Raw genomic sequence first — 21398 nt, 5'->3', positions numbered from 1 at the left:
CATTATTTTCCAAATACATACCAGTACAGGCCATAAGCGACAAGCTTTATCACATCACATTTTAAACTTAAAAAACCATGCATAATACTTAAATGTGGTTGAAATAAAAAATATCACAGCAATAAGTTATACAAATAAAATATACTCTCTTAAAGAGTGCAACTCTTAAGTTATACAAAAAATTCAAACTCAATATTGTTTTTAATAATAAAATCTAATAAATCTGGGGGGTGTTTTTTGTTTGAAGTTGGCGAAATTGTAAGCGAACGCCTTTTTGATTACGACATTTACAATATAAATATATTGATAATAACCAATATGCTTTAAGGGGCACATCAAGTGACAGCTTAAAAAAAGACGATTTTTAGGAATTGAAAACAAATGTTTAAGGGTATATTTATACACACAATGAAATAATTGATTGAAAACTAAATATTCACTCATCCACTACTATAGTATTGTAATTCCGGCCAACTCCGTGGATAAAACCTAGAAAAATTTGTCTACTAGAAGCTATTGTCTGTACATTGACCTATTGGCAACACTGGGGGCGTTTCTAAAAAAAAACTTTGAATTTTAACCAAAATTTTGCTCTGGCGTGCAAAAATTCGATCATTAACCGAGTAAACACGCTTTTAAAGATAAACTAATTGAGCTGATGGAACTGAGCGGCTGCACTTATGTGGGCTGCAACTCAAAAATTATTTGAGATAACGATTTGAATGTGATTTTAAAATGTATAACTTATCGATATTTGCAAAAAAAAATGTTTTTTTTTAATTTCACACTTGGTGTGCCGCTTAATGTGTAGCATACATTAGCAAAACTATCCAAAACCAATAAAAGGATGAACTAATTGTAATGGACAGAGCTCATAAGCTAAATTATTATTGCTTTAGTTTCTGAAAATATATTATATCCGGGTTGAAGGTGTACATATATGTATCTTCAGCGCTGCGATTGGTATCGATTCTAGCTAGGACGCCAGTATAGCTAATTCTGTGAGATTTAAGGCGTTTCAAGCTTCGCGAAAGTGTGGCAGTCAAAAAGGAAGTGCAGAGAATTATATTGCATTTTCACCCAAACAGCCTCGACAACTAATATCTGTCAAAATTTTTAGCTTCACCACATTGATTCCCATTGAACAGTGACTGGTTAGTACCTCTCGAACGTGATAAAGGTCAACCTCGATGAGAAGGCCCACAAAACTGTTGACAATTTTCGCCTTAGAAAGACTCTGCAATCTCATAAGTATTAATGGTTGACCAATGCTTACAAAACTCACGCCAAAATATCGACCGTCCAGTATTAAATAGCAAGAAGACAATAAAACTCAGACACATTCACATTTAGAGAATAGAGAATCTTGCCATATACGCTCATTAGCTGTGCTCCCTATACCAGCGACTATCCTTACTTACTCAATAACCTTACCTAACAAAATGTCTCTAGCTTTAGTAACACTCAAAGCTTGTGTCGAAATTATAGCAGCACAAATTTAACACCATGCAGTTAGGCTCAACAAGTGTGCCATTGCAACTACAAGCCTTGCGAAATGTCTGGAAAAGAGGTTTTTGCATGTGAGGGGAATACGCATGCATATTATATATGCAACACTGCCTACTCGTTTCACAAGTGACGTAAGTGTCAGAATTCATCGGCATAACGGCATGATTTCAAATTGCGCCTTATCTAACATACCTACACACGGGAAAATAAAAGACACTTGTAATAGCAACTATACACACACACACATACATGCATGCGAATGCATTTCCGAATGTAATACAACGAAGCAATGAACGTGAACTGTCAGAAATCTTTGGACACGCGCGTCCAGGCTTAGAAGCGGTTTTTATCGGCCAAATATTGCTGCATTTATGACATCGCGAACACATACGGACATAAATTTAAGGACCATGGATTTTCACACAATGGCTCAGCAAAAAAACAACAAACACATATACATACATACATGAACATTTGTTGCAGTTGTCATATGTGTAAACATTGATGGATTGACAGCCGGCAGATTTCGTTGTTGGGTGTAAAATATATGTTCGTGTGTGTGTGTGTGTTTTGTATGCACGAGTATATCTGTATTGAAGCGTTATGCTATTGTATTTTCCAAATAATAACTGAAAAACTAAAAAATTGTAAGCAAAGTTTAAGAATTGCATGGCATATATATTTAATAAAAATTGAATTAAAAATATTTTTTTAATTGAAATTTAAAATAAATTTTTAAAAATGTTTTTCTTTTTATACCCTATATAAGATATATTGCGTCTGCCACGAAGCTTGCATCTGCCAGCAGCAAACGTCTGAGACACTCTATATATATATATATTTAAATGATTAGCCTGAAGAGCTGAGTCGATTCAGCTATGTCTGTCTCTCTGTCCGTCTGTATACACGCGCACTAGTCCCTCAGTTATCGCTATGAAATTTTGCACACAACTTTTCCCCAACAAAAGCTGCTTGTACAAATATATACACTATACGATATAACTGTCGTACAAACTGATCGATCTAAAGCAAGTGCTTGTGTTATAAGAAACTTCTTTATTTAACAAGATATTTTCACGAAATTGATCATAAAATATTGTCAAAGTCAATGACACAATCTCCAAATTGTGTTTAGATCGGACCAGTATAACATATAGCTGTCCTACAAAGTGACCGATCAAAATCAAGTTTTTGTAAGACAAACTGCCTCCTTTTTTTCTGACGAGATATCTTCACGAAATTTGGCACAGATTTTTTTCCAAAACAACGCTTTAATATCCGAAAAAATTATTTATATCGAAAAACTATAGCATATAGCTGCCATACAAACTCACCGCTCAAAACTCAGACAAAGATATTTGTATACCCTTTTTTGCTGTAAAGTGCACCCGTGAAGTGTACTACTTCAGTGCAGTCGTAGTTAACGTTTATTTTTTTTTTAATTATTTAATATTTTTGGTTAGAAAAAATTCTAATAATAAATTCTAATTTAATCATTTATTAGCAGCAACTACCAGCAACTTTATCCATTTCCACACCCTCAAAACAAATTTCTTTGTAAACTTTAATTAATTTTTTTATTAATTCAAATAACATTTTTTTTTTTGCTCGCCTTCCCCTCACCCACTTATGGTCAACTAAAAACTGTAACCGCATTTCATTCGGCAACAGCTGATATTTTATTTCAATATAGCATGCTATATACAAAATCTGTATGATATTCGCCTCCTCTCTTCCTGTTTGCACTTAGATAAGGTAAATTGCAATTAAAAAGTTAGACATAACCCTTTTGATAGTTGCCTCAGTTTTTCCAGAATTTCATTTCAACAAACTTTATTGCTGTCAGTTTCAAATACAATATGTCCGTAGGTCATTTGCTGTTGGTATTTGTGTTGTGATTTTTGATTTTCTAAATAAACAGGAAAATATTTACTCAACGCTTTATTCATTTCATCATTACTTGTTTGCTTGTGATTTTGGCGCTTAAAAGTTAGGTTTTTTCAATTGCATTCTCGTTTTTTTTTTTTTGCAAATACTATAAAATATGTATATAAAAATATGCATATAAAATTATATTCAGAGTAAATAGCTTGTACCAGAATTCAGACTTTAGTGTGGCTAAAATTTACGGCTCTTAAATAATATTTGCGTCTAAAGGCAGCGAAGACCCTAATATGTGTTTAAATGTTTCAAAAAAAAAATAATTAAACTTCAAACTTTAATAACTTTTGAACGGTTTTTTTAAGTTTTATCTTGAAATGTTTTTTTAAAGAATTCGATTTCTTACGTGTATTAGAAATTTTATAAATTTTTCTCTCCATTAATAAGGAAAAAATAGAAAACTGAAAAGCGTAAGACCTTACTACTAATATTAAAAGCTCATACTTGCAACAAATTTTTTCGAGGTGTCTACCAATCAATTTTTCAGCGTATATATAAATTGAAAAAAAATTAAATCAGTAATTTGTTTTGACACACCCTAATATATGTATATATATATATGTCTATTACCTTTTGACAATGTTTACTTATATGTATGGATAGTTTTCTAAGTAATAAACGAACTAAGTGTGCCCGCCATCTAGTACCATATTTCATTAATACCAGTTGCTCATACTAAGTTGACGAAATTTGATCGAATTCTTGGCAACTTTAAAGGAGAATAATGAAACAGACATTGTAGACAAAATTGATAAAAAGGTGTAGTCAAGCATTTCCAGCAATACCTAATAATTAATTTTACTTCTACCCTACGTCTTTCAGAAAATGTGTAACTCGAAGTTATATTATTTGGATGGTATCTTATATAGCATTAAATAGGTTATAGTTTAGAAAAAAAGAGCTTCCAAGGGCAAGAGTTGAATATGCAGTCAAGCAGTTTAAAATAATAATAATCAAGTCTAAATCTACCGATTACGTAATTGGCTAATTGGCACGCCAGTCAATTATATTACCTAAATCTTTTTGTAGCATATTCTTTATACTTTGCTGTATATTGATGCAACCATAGTGTAGTCTTTTCATCAGCGAGCAACAAAAGAATGCTTAACTCGACTAAAATTCCATTAGGGTGCTAGCTATTGATGACGGCTTAAACTTGGTTCAATCTTAATGCTCTATTTAAAAACTACTTTTTTTTGGCAATTTGCTCTGCCTATCTCTCCAGAAACGAAAAATGAGTGAGGCATTTTTTGACAATTACATATTCCGTAGGCTATGTATATTGGAAATAACTATTGAGCCTAGTCTCTTATGAGTTGAATCACTACGAATTATTTCACTTGGACTACTCGAATGTTGGGCTTTCACAGATTAACAATATATTTATCCAATATCGAATAATATGGAATTAAAAGGGGAGAATATATATATATATATGTATATGTATATATATATATTAGGGTGGAGCAAATAAAAAATTTTTTTTTGCTTAGCCTGAGGGTCAAATTTGTAGATTACAAAAAAAAAAATTTTTTGGAAAAATAAATTTTTTGGAAAATTTTTTTAACATCTAGTTGCGGCGCACTCACTTTTAAAGTAAATTTCGAGTTAAAAGTTTTATTTCGTAAAAATTTTTTGATAAGTGTTCTAGAAGCTGTGGAGAGTCCTCTTTCTATCGAATTAAAAGTTATCAACTAAAAAAATTTTTCGTGGTCATTATTGGAGTTTTAAAAAAAGTCTTAAACGACAGCATGCTTTCCTTAAGCGTTAAAATAAATTTTGAGCCAAAAACCGTCAAACTTGGTAATTTTTAGATAAATGTGAAAGTTTGTGAGTTTAAACCAAAAGAAATGTTTTTTTGTCCAAAAAAAATTTTAATTCGAAATTTACTTTAACAGTGACTGGGCCGCCTCTAGATGCTACAATAAGAAAATAAATATTTTTCCAAAAGTTTTCTATTTTTATTATCTACCATCTATTTTACCCTCAGGCTAAGCAGAAAAAAAAATTTTTTTTGACCCACCCTAATATATATATGTATATAATATAGCTGCTATACAAACTGAGCGATCGAAATAAAGTCCTTGTAAGAGAAACTTTTTTATTTAACAAAATAAATTCACGACCTTTGGGATAGATTGATAGATTATTAATCAAAGCAAGGTTACCTCTGACCATATGGTTCAAATCGGACCACTTTAGCATATAGCTGCCATACAAACAACCGATCAAAATCAAGATGAAAATCTTTTTTTACCCTTTTTTGCTATAAGAAATGCACTTGTGAAGGGCATTATTGCTTCGGTGCAGCAGTTAACGTTTGTTTTTTATGTTTTGTTATCACTATCATTTTATACAGTTATAATACTGCGATCGCGCCCTACAGTTATTGAGACAAAGTAAACAAGTGTGTGGCACATTCTCAATTATCATTGTTATTTTTATAAATAATTTTTAATCTTATTTAATTTTTTTATTTTTTTTTGTGTTTCTCATTTTTAGCACTGCTTTGCTTGGTATTAACATTAAATTTCTCTCAAGTAATGTAAGACAAATGCAAAAGCTAAAACATATAATATATGTTCATACATGCATATGTATGTATAATTGTGCTGCACCGCATTTACCTTGCTGCAGAGTGAGTTGCAAGTAAATTAAAGTAACCGTTTTGGTTGTTGTAAATTGCAACAATTTGCGCGCCGCTCTTTAGCAGTGAAGGTCGAGCGTATTAACGCCTGCAAAGTGTCACTCAGTTATTATTATTATTATTGTATTTTTTTTTTTGCAGAATTTGGGGTATACGTATATACATATGTATGTATGTATATATGAAAAGACATTATATATTCATACAAAAATATTCCTTGTGCGAAACTGTAAACTCATTGTTGCTCTTATGAGCAAATAGCACATTTCTACACACACACATATACATATATACGTATATATACATATACATATATATATATGTATACGGTAGACACGCATTGTCTTGTGTGGGCACCTAACATGTGTTTAGCGCTGCTCACCGTTCGCTACACGCTGCTACCTTTTATAGCGCGCACACCAAGCATTGCAGCAACAATGCCAAACCAAAACAATAAATCAAATCAAAACAAAGCACACACACACACATACACACTCGTGCAGCGCACGAAGAGCGCAATGGTTGCGCATGCGATAACATTTATGCCACTCAATGACGTGAGTAATCTCTTTGCAACGCTCTACTCGTTGCAAAGCGAAAAATGAAAAATTGTTGCAATAAAACTGCAAGCTGCTCGTTAGCGGCGTAGAATGGCTGCAGCGCCTGAAACTATGCTAACGCATGTGAAAAAAGTGCTTGACTGAGCGCGAAGGAGAGCGCCACTGCAATTTTATGTAATACGGATGTGTATATATATACTTGAATATATATATATGTAACTACATTTATATGTATGTGCGTGCGTATATGAGTTCACACTCTCGCCTGCAAGCACAATTTTCGCAAACACCTCGCCATATGAGCACCAAGGCTGCACGCAAACACTCTTCTTTTGCACATACGCGTAGACTCTCTGCGCTACGCTGCCATATTCTGTATATATATATATATGTGTGTGTGTGCTCCGAGTTTTACTGCTGGAGAGTCATACACACTAGCTATGCGCACACTTTACGCTGCTGGTCCAGCCTGCGCGCACTCCCTTAATAAATCAATTTTACGACCATATCGTTCTTCGTGCGCCGCTCAGCAGCGGAGCATCAGCCGACCGACAGGCAGACAACAGCAGCCGCAGCACAGTTCACTGCTGGCAAGCACTGGCGAAAGCAGCATTTCATTTTGATTGTCGTGTGCACATCGTTCAAGTCGTCGTTATCGGCAGCGCTGCTGTCACACTGTGTGTGAGTGTATGTGACCAACGGTGTAGTCATCGTCGTTGTCGTTACCGTTGTCTTCTTCGTCAAGCGTCATTGTGTTTGCTGCGTTGTGTCGTGGCAACATCACATTGTGCCGCTGCCATTGCCTGTGCTGTGCTGTGCTGCTACTCCTGCTGCCTTTGCATTGTATATTGGGCTGTCAGCTCTCAACGTTGTCAGTGTCAAAAAGATGTTTTAGTCGACAACTGAACGCTTCAACGGAATCATGTCGAATAATTTCAATAGTGTTGCGCTGCCTGTTACCACTACTAACACTACGACAACAACAAATATAACTACTTTTTTCGCAACATCTAAAATTACTACTGCAGCAACAATAACAACAACAAAAGACAGTTTCACTTCACTTGTAAGCGACAGCGCATATTCGACAGCTGCAAAAATAATACAAATATTAGCAACAAAAACAAGAACAGCAGCAGCAATAAAGACAACAAAAACACTAGCAATACTTAAAACAAATGCAGCAGCAGCAAGCGCGTGCAATATTGTAAATTTGCATTAGCTGCTGCCACAAAAACAACAACAAGAAAGTGAAAACGTGTTAGCCCACACATATATATATATATATATATATAATATATAAGTGTGTATGTGTATTTGCTGCCTGCTATTGCAGCTTTTCGTGCTATGCTTTTGACTCGAACGCCTTGCGCCTTTAGTGTTGGCGGGAGTGTCGTCGCTGTTTGTTGGCAGCGTTATCATTAGTGTGACGGCAAGAACATTTGCTAAACGCTGAAGACATTGTGTGTCGGCGCTGACGTACGCAATTGACAACAAATCCAAGTTTAGTCAATCAAAGGGTGCTCAATGAAATTTAAGGTGAAAAGTGTTTATAATTATTTTTTTTTTGTGATTGTTGTGAGTAAATAGAATTGATAAAGTGATAAGGCGCAGAAAGTGTAGGTAAAAAAGTGAGCATTATAAAAATTAAACAAAAAAAATATTTACTTTAAAAGTTAAAAATATAAAATACTAAATTAAAATAATTTAAAAAATATATATAATAATTTAAAATAAAATAATTAATAATAAAATTATTAATCATAAAATCGAGAGAATTGATTTTAATTTTTATTGTTTCTAGTCAAAATATACAATTAAAATCGCAATAAAATATAATTAAAATTATATAAATAAAATATAATAAAAAGTATAAACTCTATAAACTAACTAAAAATATCTATAAAAATTTAGTTAAGCAGAGTAATGCAAAATCGCTTGAGCACAGCAAAAGCGAGCTCGCTGAGCACGTGTGTTGATTAATTTTTTCTTTTCGCTTACAATTTTCTTATCAGAAGAGAGCGCATAAACACTTTTTGTGGCAAATTAACATGTGTTATGGACAGCAAAAACTAACAAAGATAAAATAATAATTAAATTTAAAAAAAATACGTGAACTATAAATTATAATAAAAACTTTAAAAAATCTCAACGAACTGAAACAGCTAACATAAGGATTTTTGAAACCTTAAACAAATTAAAAACAATGCAACAAAAAATTTTCAATTAATACAAGTCAATTTGGGTTAGCAAAAGCTAGATTAAAATAAATAAAAAATAAATTATAATTAATATTTATATCAATTTTATAATTAATTAACAAAAAAAAATTTAACAATAATAAATTAAGAATAATGATAATGTATTTCAACAATTTATCAAAAAAGAAACTAAAATTAAAATAAAGTTAAATTAAATAAATAGAAATTTAAATAAAACTAATAAAAATTAAATGAAATTAATAAGAACTAAATGAAATTCATAAAAATTCAATGAATTTAACGCAAATAACTTTAAATGAATGACAATAAATTTAATTTTTTAAAACAAAATAAATTTTAAAAAAATATTTAGAATTAATTAAAATTAAAAAAAAATTTAAATTAATTAAAATTAAAAAAAATATTTAAAATTAAAAAAAAAAATTATAACTAATATAACAGCTCCTTGATCAAAAAAGTGTTAGAACCAACAAATATTATAACAATAAAGTAAACAATAATATTAAACTCGCACAAAAGCTGCAGGCTAAAGAGTATACTATTTATAAACAATAAAAATGTCAAAAGAATATATGAAAACGCGCAAGGAAAAATTTTTTAATGCAAAATAAACTGTGTATACCATTTAAATTACTAAAACACAATATTTAAAGATTTATTAAGTACTTTTAAAACAATTATTAACTTTGAAATCTTTAAAAAATATTTTTGAAGTTGAAATAGAAACCCTACAAATTAAAATATTAGCAGAAGTCTTAAGAAAACTTTATACAGTTAAAAAATTAATAAAAAAAATGTTTAATCACATATAAACAGAAAAAAACACATCAAATCGGAAACGCATGCCAAAAAGAACTGACTACTAACATTAGAAAATGTAACTAGAACAATTAGACACAAAAAAAATTTTCTGATATAAACACAGTAAGAAAGCCGGAAAGTACATATGTCATGCAAATAACAATAACAACTATAAGAAAAACAATAAAAATGGCAGTAGAAGACGCAAATAATTGAGAAACTCCATTTGAAATTTGTTGAAAAATCAAAATAATATAAAAAAACAAAAAATTGTATTTATTATGAAAGTAGGGCGATGTTAATAATACAAAAATATTAAAATAAAACAAATACAAAACAAAGTATTTGCGATTTTTAAGTGTTTCATTAAACCAATTAAGTCAATAAGAAAATAGAACTTACAAAAGTCATAAATATTAAAAAAATATAAACCAAAATTACTTAAATAATAAAGAAATGTAATATATAAAAATAAAAATAAAACTAAACAAATAATATTTCTATATATAAATTGCAAAAAATTTAAATTTTTAATGCAAAAAATGCTAGTTTTGAAGGCAGCATATCAAATCTTAACTGCAGAACATGCAAAATTGTGTTATAAAACAGCAAATTTTAATTGCCAAAAATACAAAAACAACAAATTTGTATAGAAACTTAAACTTTTTTATAATAAAATTTTATTTAAAATTATAGAAAAAAATTAGAAAAAATAATTTAAAATTTTAAATCATAAAAATCTTTAAATTTGAAAAAAAATAAATTTTAATAAATTATGCTATTATATAATATAATATATAAAATGATAAAAGTTTTAATAACCAATTTTAATTAAAATTATAAATCTTAATTCAAAATTATGTAATTTATTACCTTTAAAAAATAATATATTATATGACAAAATGAATATAAATGAGTAGATTTTGACTTGTAATTTCATTATTTTTAAAATAAACTATAATTAAAAAATTTTTATTTCAAAAATTCACTTAACATCATTTTAAGCGCATTAGCAAAACCTTACATTAAATTAATATTTTAAACCATGCAAGCAAATTTATTTAAAAAGTTAACAAAAATACTCAAACATTTCTATAAATTTAATATACAGACGCAGTCACAGTCGGACATATCAACGCAGCAGATTAACGATGGAAATTAAGCAAATCAAAACACAAAAACCGAAAAACTTTAAGCACAAAAGCTAAATAAATAAATAGCGCTTAGCAACAAAAACAACAAGAGACTATAAATTACAGCAAATAGCTGCTAAATCACTGGACTAAGGCGCTATGCCTATAAATTAAAACAACAACAACAAAAAACCAATTGTATAAAATAAAAATAGAGAAGGCAGAAGAGCAGAATTAAAGCAAAAACAACAAGAATAAAAATACAAATAAAAACAAAAACAAAAACAGTAAAAATACAACTAAAAAGGAAAGCAAAAGCAATAGAAATTAAAATAAAAAGGAGAGGAAAAAAGGCAAAAAACAAAACAAAAACCACAACAAACAGCACAATCACACATTGCCAGAAGAGCTGTAGTACAGCAGCGCAGCCTTGCCACCCACTTGCAGACCAGGAAATTGTTTACATTGCCCTCATTCATATTTGAGCGTTCACCCGTGTGCGTATGTGCAGTGCGTATATTTGCTTGAGATTGACACTTTTTGATGACCGTCACTCTGCGAACAGCAACAGCAGCAGCAGCAGCACCAGCAAGAGCAGGAGTGCCGAAACGTCAGCCGGTGTGACCGACTGCGTGACCAGTAACACGGACACGCAAGTAGCAATACCCAGCTGGCCGACACAAACACATACATATATAGATGTGCATGTGTGTGTTTTATGGCATGTGAGTGTATGTGTAAGTTAGTGTAGGCCCAACCTACAATACGCCGCAGCACATTTATTCACTTATCCAGTGGAGCGTGCGTTAGCAGAGCAACAACAACAACAATAATAAAAACATTTGTAACAACCACAGTAAAAGCAACCAAAGCATTGCAAACACATTCCTTTCCTTGTGCTTCACTTGACTACCCAACACTCCACACACAACGCTAGATAGAGCGTCTCAGCTCTCCGCAGCACATCACTAAAACCAGCCGCCTGACATTTGATTTATTTGACATGTGTGTTTTTGATAGAGGCATAACACGCTAGTGACACGTTCTCGTACAAATTCAAAAGACACAATAAGGCTGACATACAAGCATACACACCAACACACACACATACATATATATACATACCTATATGCTTAGCTACATATGTACATGCCATCCATCTCTGCCCAACAGCGTCAATAGCCACTTTTATATGGGTGTTTGTGTGTACGTTGCCAGCGCTAGTGGAGCGTCTAGAATTTGGAAAACTGACAGTAGCTACTAAATAAATCAGCGAATGTCTTAAAACGGCAGCCGAACGCGCACATAAAAGCATTCACACTATTTATTTTTAAAAGCAAATATTTCTTGCATCTTATTTACAACAAAAACAAAAAAGTACCAACAACACCAACAACAATTTTTGGAGCAAATTAATCGCGGTGGCCGTGGACGCTGATAAATCAGTTATACAAAGTATGCGACAAGTGGCAAATGTTTAACACAACAAGAGTCTAGGTAGAGCCTCCCTCGTTTGTAAGGGAAAATACCAAAACGCCCGCACGCACGAGTTGAAATCAAGAAGCAACACAAAAAAAAACTCACAAAAATCAGGTGAACGAGGTCGCAAAAAAGTAATATACAATAAAAAAATAAATTTGAAAAATTAACAATAATAACAACAACAATAACAAAATTAATTTAACAACAACAAATAGGCCGCTAACGAAAGCAAATTCGCGTGCATGGTTGTTGTTTTATTTAAAAAAAAAAATATTTTTAAATAAAAAACCATAATAACAACAACAACAAATAGGCCGCTAACGAAAGCAAATTCGCGTACATTGTTGTTTTATTGAAAAAAAATATAAAACAAAATTAGAAAAAAACAACAATAACTACAACAACAACAAAATTAATAAAAACCATCACAAAGCTAATAAAACAACAACAACAAATAGGCCGCTAACGAAAGAAGAAATCGCGTGCATTCTCTCCAAGTGGTTTTTGTAAATGTTGTGTTTTTGCTTGTAATTGTGCTTGCTCAGCGCAATTAAATACACTTTTGTCAAGTGTTTGGCTCGCACATTTACTTCGATTTCGCTTAATCGAAAACCGGCAGCTAAGAAATGATGTTGCACGAAGCAGTTATGCTGGAAATTTATAGGCAGGCGCTCACAGCAAGGTGATTATTACATAAAATTTTTGCTAAGAAATTAATTATTTTGTAATTTTCTGGCATTAGGGTGGTCTAATAAGAAAATAGTTTAAAATATTTTAATAAAAAACAGTAAAACAACGTTAACTTTAGTTGCACCGAAGCTATAATAACTTTCACAGCTGCATTTCTTATCGCAAAGCAGTGCATACAAGAAATCTATCATGACATTGATCGAGCAGTTTGTATGACAGCTACGTGTTATAGTGTTCCGATTAGAACAATTTGTTCGTAGATTGTAGTTTTGCCTTGAGTAATAATATGTACCGAATTTGATGAAGATATGCTGTTAAATTAAAAAGTTTTACATGCAAGTACTTGATTTTGATCGGTCAGTTTGTATGACAGCTATATGCTATAGTAATTCGATTCAAACAATTTCAACGTAAATTATAGCCTTAATTTAGACAATAATCCACACTAAATTTCGTGAATATATCTTGTCAAATAAAAAAGTTTTCCATATAAGAGCTTGATTTGAATCGGTCAGTTTGTATGACAGCTATATGCTATAGTGGTTCCATCTAAATATTTTGTTTGGTGATTGTAGCATTTTTTTTGTGTAATACCTTAACCCAAATTTCATGAAGATATCTAGTCAAGTAAAAAAGTTTCCTATACAAAGACATGATTATCCTAGGTCAGTTTGTATGGCAGCTATATACTACAGTGGTCCGAAATCGGCGATTCCGACAAATGAAAAGCGTTTCTGGAATAAAAGGGCGTGTGCGAAATTTCAGATCAATATCTTAAAAACGGAAGACGTATATATTGTACTATACAGTATATTTCGTCGACAGTTTTAATCGACTCAGCTCATATAACAGGACGTCATTTATATATCTACTTTATAGGATCTCCGCCGTTCCCTTTTGAATGGCAAACCTAATACACCCTGTTCAATTTATGACAAATTTTTAGATGCAATTGGGATTAGATTAGAAAGCTCTTGATTTTAAAATTACTGGTCAACAAAACTAATTTATTACTATTCTACTACTTCAAATTAAAAGTTATCAAGATGTAATTGTTTATCAAGAGTGTAGAAACTTATTTATATTGTGTTATAAGATCTTTCGTTTGTAGAAATACCAAAAAATCTGTCAAATTAGTTGTTCAATAATGTTAAGGTAATTGAATATGATGCCGAATCCAACAAATATTTCTTTTAATTATTTCAGCTAGTCTTTTAATTTAGTCAATTGCCTAATTATCTACAAAAATAAACATACAAAATATAGCAAATTGACTAAATTATTTGACTTTCTTATATAATATTGCAGATTGTAACTTCATTTAGTCAATCAACTAATTATCTGCGCAAATAAATATTTCTTACGGATAATTGGCTCTATTAATTGATTTTCTTACATAGTATTACAGATTGTCATTTAATTTAGTCAATTAGATAGTTATCTACACAAATGAGTAAAAGAAATATGGCTAATTGACTTAATTAATTGACATTTTTACATAATATAATATTACAGATTGTCACTAAATTGAGTCAATTATCTACACAATTAAGCATAAGAAATCTGACTTATTGACTTGATGAATTGACTGTATTACATAATAATACTTAGATTATTGGATAGGTTTGCAAGTCCTCAAAATATTTCGCATATTCCCTCCAAAAAAGTACAATAGTTTCAAAATGAACTAAAATTTAGTAAATTAGCAAATTATATAAATATATAAAGAAAAATTTACAAACTAAGTAATAACAAAATAGTGTATCCCTATTTTATTAGAGTTTCAGTTAGCACTTAATTAAGTCAAGGACTAAATATACTGCTATTCTCTACTATCTCTAATGGAAGCTACATATAAACAGGCTACGAAAGTTAGTTTGAATTTTGTAGCAAAATAATGGATAAACCCTTCAATTTCGATGCTCAAATAGAGAAATTAATTTGATGCGTTACTTTTTGATTTTGAAAGATTTCTTATACAACTTTCTATTCACTTCCAATTTCAGTGAGTTGACCAGCCCGCGTTGCCAATCACGCGAATCGAATGTATCTGCAGCGGCAATGGAGGGACGTTGTCCTTCAAATGGTTCGCATTGCTCCGGCAACGAGCGCTCAACAACACCCGCAACAAGCTCACTACCCAGTACACCGCCCGCCGGTCTACCGCTGCAGGCCACACTAGCACCAGCAGCAGCAGCAGCATTGCTGCCACCACAATCCGCCGCCATGGCTGCCTACTTCAATGCAGCGGCAGCAGCAGCAGCACAACAAAATCACTTACTGCTAACCAATCCGCTAGCAGCCGCCGCGACGCTGGTGCAACAAGCGACACAAGCGCATTCGCCAACAACAAATCGACAGCCGACAACACCCACCTCGCCGCAAACCGATGCAACCAACGATGAGCCAGTATTGGATTTTAGCACCAAACGCCGACGGGTATCCGAGCGTGAGAGTGACTCCGAGGATGACAATGATGAGCGCCATGCTGATGACGGTGGCATTCAGATCGCTGAGACAGCAATGGATGTGAATAGTCCGCTTGATTTGACAGTTGGTGGACGTAAACGTGCCGCAACGGTTGAAGAGCTACCACACATGACAATGCGTAAGAGCTTACGCACCGCATTGCCACCGGCTGCCGCCAGCAATTGGGTGCCAACAATCAATCCATACTTAGCCGCAGTGGCCGCGGCCAGCTTATCGCCGCCCAAATCGCCACTCTCGCCGCTCGAATGGAGCGGCAAACACAAACTATTGCCAAATGAAGCTACCAAAGCGTTAGAGAAAATGACTGAAATGACAAGACTTGGCTCGGCTACAGATAGTGCCGAGCTACCGCCGCACCGCCAGCTCAGTGCCAACGGCAACAATAGCAGCGCAAGCAATGCCGGCAACGGTGGACGACATAGTGCGTGGCAGTCGCATTGGCTGAACAAGGGTGCAGATGCCGTGCGCGATGTCTTCAAGTGCGTCTGGTGTAAACAGAGTTTTCCCACGCTCGCCTCGCTGACGGTACACATGAAGGAGACGCAACACTGTGGTGTCAATATGCCTGCCACGGCGTCGGCAACAACTACTGGTATCCCCACCAATGGCAATCAGTCGGCACAATCGACACATCACTTACGTCACACAGCTAATGCTGGCACAACATCGGCTGTCACAACAACAGCAACAACAGCGCATACAACAACGGCCGCCAATAAATCTGATCTCAATTTGTTAATCAAAGAAACGATGCCATTGCCACGCAAACTGGTGCGTGGCCAAGATGTTTGGCTGGGCAAAGGAGCCGAGCAAACGCGCGAGATTCTCAAGTGTATGTGGTGCGGACAGAGTTTTCGCTCGTTAGCCGAAATGACATCGCACATGCAGGAGACGCAACACTACACGAACATAATATCCCAAGAGCAGATCATTTCATGGAAGTCGACGGATGATAAGAACTCGAATGGCAGCAGCGCGACTTCGAATGGTGGCGGCGGCGGTGGCACAACAACAACATCCACATCACCTGTCGTGACAACGCCACCAGCGTCTGTTGGCGGCCAAAATACAACCGCCGCTATGCTCCAGTCCAGTCCCAGCCACAACAACACTAACAACAGCGCATCGGCTACTGTAAGTGCCGTGCTGACATGCAAGGTGTGCGATCAGGCATTCGCCACGCTCAAGGAGCTCAGCAATCACATGATGAAAAATTCACACTACAAGGAGCATATAATGCGTGCTATGGGCGGTGTGGAACATGCCGCAATGACGCCGACCACGACTGCCGGTAATACCAACGCTGGCCGTAGAGGTGGACGACAGCTGCGTGAAAAACGCAAAAAGTCATTGCCAGTGCGTAAACTGCTGGAGCTGGAGCGTGCGCAACAGGATTACAAGCTTAACAGTTTGGATCCGGCATTGAAGCCGTTACGTGACTTTGCCGCCACTACGAAAATTACATGCGAGAAATGTGGTGAAAAGATTGAGACAGCGCTATTTGTCGATCACATACGGCAGTGTCTCGGCGGTATGTTGCTGGTGCCAGCACGCAATCCTAACAGCATCAGCGACAGCTTGAAGTCTACCTTCAATGCCATGGAACAGCTGGCGAGTCCACAAACCCCCACTAGCCGCAGTGATGGACGCAAAACCGCCGATAGCAATATGTCACATGCCTCAGCCACGCGTCCCGAAATACTATGTCCGCTACCGAAGGAGGGTGAAAAGACAAGCACATCTTCCACACCTTCGGTGCTCAATGCCATCGAGCAGCTGATCGAGAAAAGCTTCGACACACGTCCACGTAATAGCAGCAACTACACCGGCAGCGGTAATGGCAGTCAACGCAGCACACCCTTGGGTTCGAGTATTTTGAAGCGACTGGGTATTGACGATAGCGTGGACTACACGAAACCACTGCTAGATCAGCAGACTATGCATTTTATGCGTTCCTACTCCAACTACTCGGCACGCGATCGCAGCGCTAGCGAATCCAGTTCGATCTCCGAGCGTTGTAGCAGTCGTATCGAGTCTTTTACACCCGAACGTAATACCACGCAAGTAACACCACGTCAAACACCCGAGAAGTTGGTGGCAACAATGGAGCCAAAAGCTGATACTGTTACTATGGAAGACGCAGCCGTCGTTACAATGCACACAGAGTTGTTGAATATTAAATCGGAGCCCACAGAGAACGCAGAAACCATCAATGAGTCACAAGAACGGCCAGCGAGCGAGCAGAGGGACGCTATGAATTTATCAGCCACATCTCCGCAAAAGATTTCCGTTAAGAAGGAGTTCAATATGATCGATCACCAAGAAGATGAGCGTCAATCGAGTGATGCGCTACACTACAAGCCGCAAGCGCGCACCCCCTGCTCGCGCGCTACCAGTCCAAGTGCCAGCGAACGCTCCATCACGCCCAAGTCCACAACATCGTCGGCAGATAAGCGCTTCGGAACTGTGGGTAGCAGCCTCACAGCGCTTTCTTCTATGTTTGATAGCTTAAATAATATGAGCAGCAGCGTGATTAGCGCACAAGCACATACTAACGTAGAGAGCCTCGCTGGCGCAGAAACTAATAATAACAACAATAATAACAATGTGAATAAGAAGTCGAATGCCAATCCGCTCGCTGCGCTGCAAAAACTCTGCGAAACCACTGAGAAGCCATCAATGAAGACGCGCAGCGCCACGACCAATGGCATCAGTCATAATTCGCAGCTAACCGGCAATATGATGGCTTTCAGTTGGGCCTGCAATGATGCGGTGCAGAATACGACCACCGAGTCCATGATCAAGTGTGCGCAATGTGATGCCGTTTTTAGCTCAAAGGGCGCCTATCGTCATCACTTCTCCAAAGTACATTACAGCAAGGAGGATGGTGAGTTAAATGCTTTGGCTAATGCCATCAAATCACCATCATCGCTGGCTTGCTCACCGAAATCGGCTGGTGTTTCGCCGAAGAGCTCGTCGAAGAGTCCAGTGGGCGCGGGTAGCATGAGCGCGCCCATAATTAATCCATACGGTGAGAGTTCACAATCAAAGTTCCTCAAATATACCGAATTGGCAAAGCAATTGTCATCGAAGAATGCATAATGTGACACTTCGCGGCGCTAAGAAGTTTATACATACGAGTTTGTTCGGTAAGTTATCATAATATATAAGCGAATTAAAAGGGGTTAATGATTTTAAAATAATTTTTTGGCAATCTTAGAGTATTATCGATAACCTATAACTTGTAAATATGTATACAAATATTATAACAAAAATTTATGCGAAAAAGTTAAAATATAACATTATAATTACTAGTATATGTAAAGCATTACTTGGCGCTCAACGACTTCACTCCAATCATATATTTTCACATAAAAAAAAATTGAGCATATTAATTGCGATTATCAATTTAATAAAAAAAAGGTTAAAGATGCAATTTTTTTTTTGTTTACAAGTAAGCATTAACTTACTGAAATAAGTTATAAAACATCATGATTTACAAAAAAAAAAATTTGTAAAGTGATTGATTGGTTAATAATTAACAACATATCTGCTTTCGATTTAATTTTTTACCCTAAAAAAATTTCAAAATGGTCTTTTAGTCCTTTTTGTACTACGTCAGTTACATTCGGATTAGGCATAAAATTTAGAACAAGACTTGAACTTCAGCTGCATCTTGAGCACTATTATTATTTTATAACGGTAGTTATATTTACACGAAGCGTAAATAAAGTTAGATATTATCATCATATCGAGTTCATCCTCAACCTAATCTCAGTTAATAATATTTCATACTCGCTGAATAAACTTTATTCATTCCTTAAACCTTAAAGTTTTATGCACCCTAACCTCAAATAGTGCTATCTTTTACCAGTTGAGCAAATATTTTTCATTTCAACCTAAAATTTTTTAACTAAAAGTATTATAAAGAAGTACTTGTTTTCTTAACGAATTTTGCCATATTTCAGCTGATCTTTGCAATATTTTTGAAATTTTTAATTAAAAGTGTCTCAGTGTCTGATTCTTAAAATTTGTGGAATAATTATTTGCTTTCAAGAATTATTTTTGGTAGTTTTTCCCTTATTTTATAAATAATATGAAAATTGAATAATAGACAATTTGAAATTCCTCTTAGCTTACAATTAATTTTTCTCTTCTAATATATATTTATTATCATATACAATTTCTGATTTAAATAATTCAAAAATTTTCTCTTTAAAAAAGCGTTATTAATTTACTTAATATATAACATTTTCTCGTTAAAAAACCGTTATTTTTAATTTACTTAAAATATATTTTTTCTTCAAAAAACTATATATATATATACTATTTCTATCAAGTTTTATATTTTTATAATTATTTTCAATATTAAATCGATATTTAATAATTTCCTAATTTTTTTCTGTTCAAAAAAAATAGTTTTATTATATTTTATTAAATTTTTTCTCATACATATACATATGTATGTATATAAATTCCATATATATATCATGTATAATTTCTGTTTAAAATATTCAGAAATGTTTGCTGTAAAAAGTCACTACGTTTTATTTTCTTAAAAATGTCTTTTTAATTTTTTTTATAATTATTTTCAATATTAATTTGCTTTTATTTCGTTAATTTTTTTTTTTTAAGTTTTTATTCAATGCATATTTTTTAACACTTTTCCAGTTCATATATTTATTTTAGTCTAAATTTTTTTGTTTAAACAAATTTTTTTCTGTTGAAAAACAATTTTTTTCTGCTCATAAATAATGTTTTTTGAAATCTTTAATTTAATATTTTTTTATAGATTTAAAAGTAGTACATTTTTGCATATTTTTTTATTTTTTATTATTTATTTATATTTTCTTTATTGATATTTCTTTTTTAGTTTAATTCTAATAAATTCTCTGAATTTGTGCCCCTTTACTTTTCTTGCACTTTCAAAATAAATAAATACAAATTTTTTGAAGTTGTCATTTATAATAAAATATCGCAAGTATTAATATTGATTTTATTAGCTAAAACTCGGATATCAAAGAATTTTTTTTATTTTACTTTACTCAATATAACTTTGCTCCGAATCTGTAAAGTTGCTGTTTATTTACTTTATGTCAATTTTAATTTTAGGTTTATGTTAATATTAATTTTAATTTAACTCCAATTTTACTTTTAATTTTAATTTATTTTAATTTTAATTTTAGTTTTAATTTTAATTATAATTATAAATTTAATACTAGTTTTAATTTAATTCCAATTTTAATTTTAATTCCAATTTTTGTTTTTATTTAAATTTTATATATTATTATTTTAGATATTATTTTAATTTAATTTTTTGAGTTTATTATGTTCCATTTTTTTTTTTTTCATAGAATATTTCATGCCGCTATAACAGCAAATACCCGAACTTTTAAGTGAAATATGTAAATTAATATTTTTTCCAAACATACCAGTAAGTCTATCGGTCCGGTAAAATAGGAATAAGTCCAAAAATCTAAAAATAAATTCCGCCCCACCTGTTTTCGGAGCTTCGCTTTAAGCTTTGTCGCTGATTTTTCATTTTTCGCACACCAAAAAAAAAATTTTCTTTTCCTTTTATCGCAATTTCAACAATTATCGTAATTTGCAAAATGGTTACCTGAAGCAATTTCGTACCAGCAAAATTCTAAGCAATAACAACCACAATTTTGAATCGCGTAAAACCGACGGTAAAATTGCAACACCACTGAGTCAACACATGCTTATGTTGCAAGTATGTAAATTATGCATTTTAGTGCATACATACACACATACATACATATTCACCGTCTTCCGAGTATAACAAATAATACCGGTATTACGTCGTGCTGGCAGAGAATGTTGATGAGTAGAGAAGGAGCAAATGTTAAATTAAAACTTTTTGAGTACTAATTTGTAATTCCACAAGAGGGAACATCGAAAA

General features: G+C 33.5%; 1 protein-coding gene across 1 annotated transcript; it reads left to right on the top strand.

Annotated features, from left to right (window-relative positions):
- Positions 1 to 7264: 7264 nt before the first annotated feature.
- Positions 7265 to 18820, top strand: tio (zinc finger domain-containing protein tiptop). The gene is made up of 3 exons (XM_036370627.2): positions 7265 to 8196; positions 10792 to 12977; positions 14992 to 18820. Exons 2-3 carry the CDS (start codon positions 12922 to 12924, stop codon positions 18575 to 18577), a joined length of 3642 nt encoding a protein of 1213 aa, XP_036226520.2. The 5' UTR covers positions 7265 to 8196; positions 10792 to 12921; the 3' UTR covers positions 18578 to 18820.
- Positions 18821 to 21398: the final 2578 nt, after the last annotated feature.

This window comes from Bactrocera oleae, chromosome 3 (assembly GCF_042242935.1).
Source record: "Bactrocera oleae isolate idBacOlea1 chromosome 3, idBacOlea1, whole genome shotgun sequence".
Taxonomy (NCBI): domain Eukaryota; kingdom Metazoa; phylum Arthropoda; class Insecta; order Diptera; family Tephritidae; genus Bactrocera; species Bactrocera oleae.
This window is presented reverse-complemented; position numbering and strand designations above follow the sequence as displayed.

Bases quoted from the DNA above. Each gene is read 5' to 3' on its own strand.
- tio (XM_036370627.2), top strand. From the start codon at position 12,922: ATGATGTTGCACGAAGCAGTTATGCTGGAAATTTATAGGCAGGCGCTC. The intron at 12,978-14,991 runs GTGATTATTACA...TTCCAATTTCAG, and splicing joins AGGCAGGCGCTCACAGCAAG to TGAGTTGACCAGCCCGCGTT.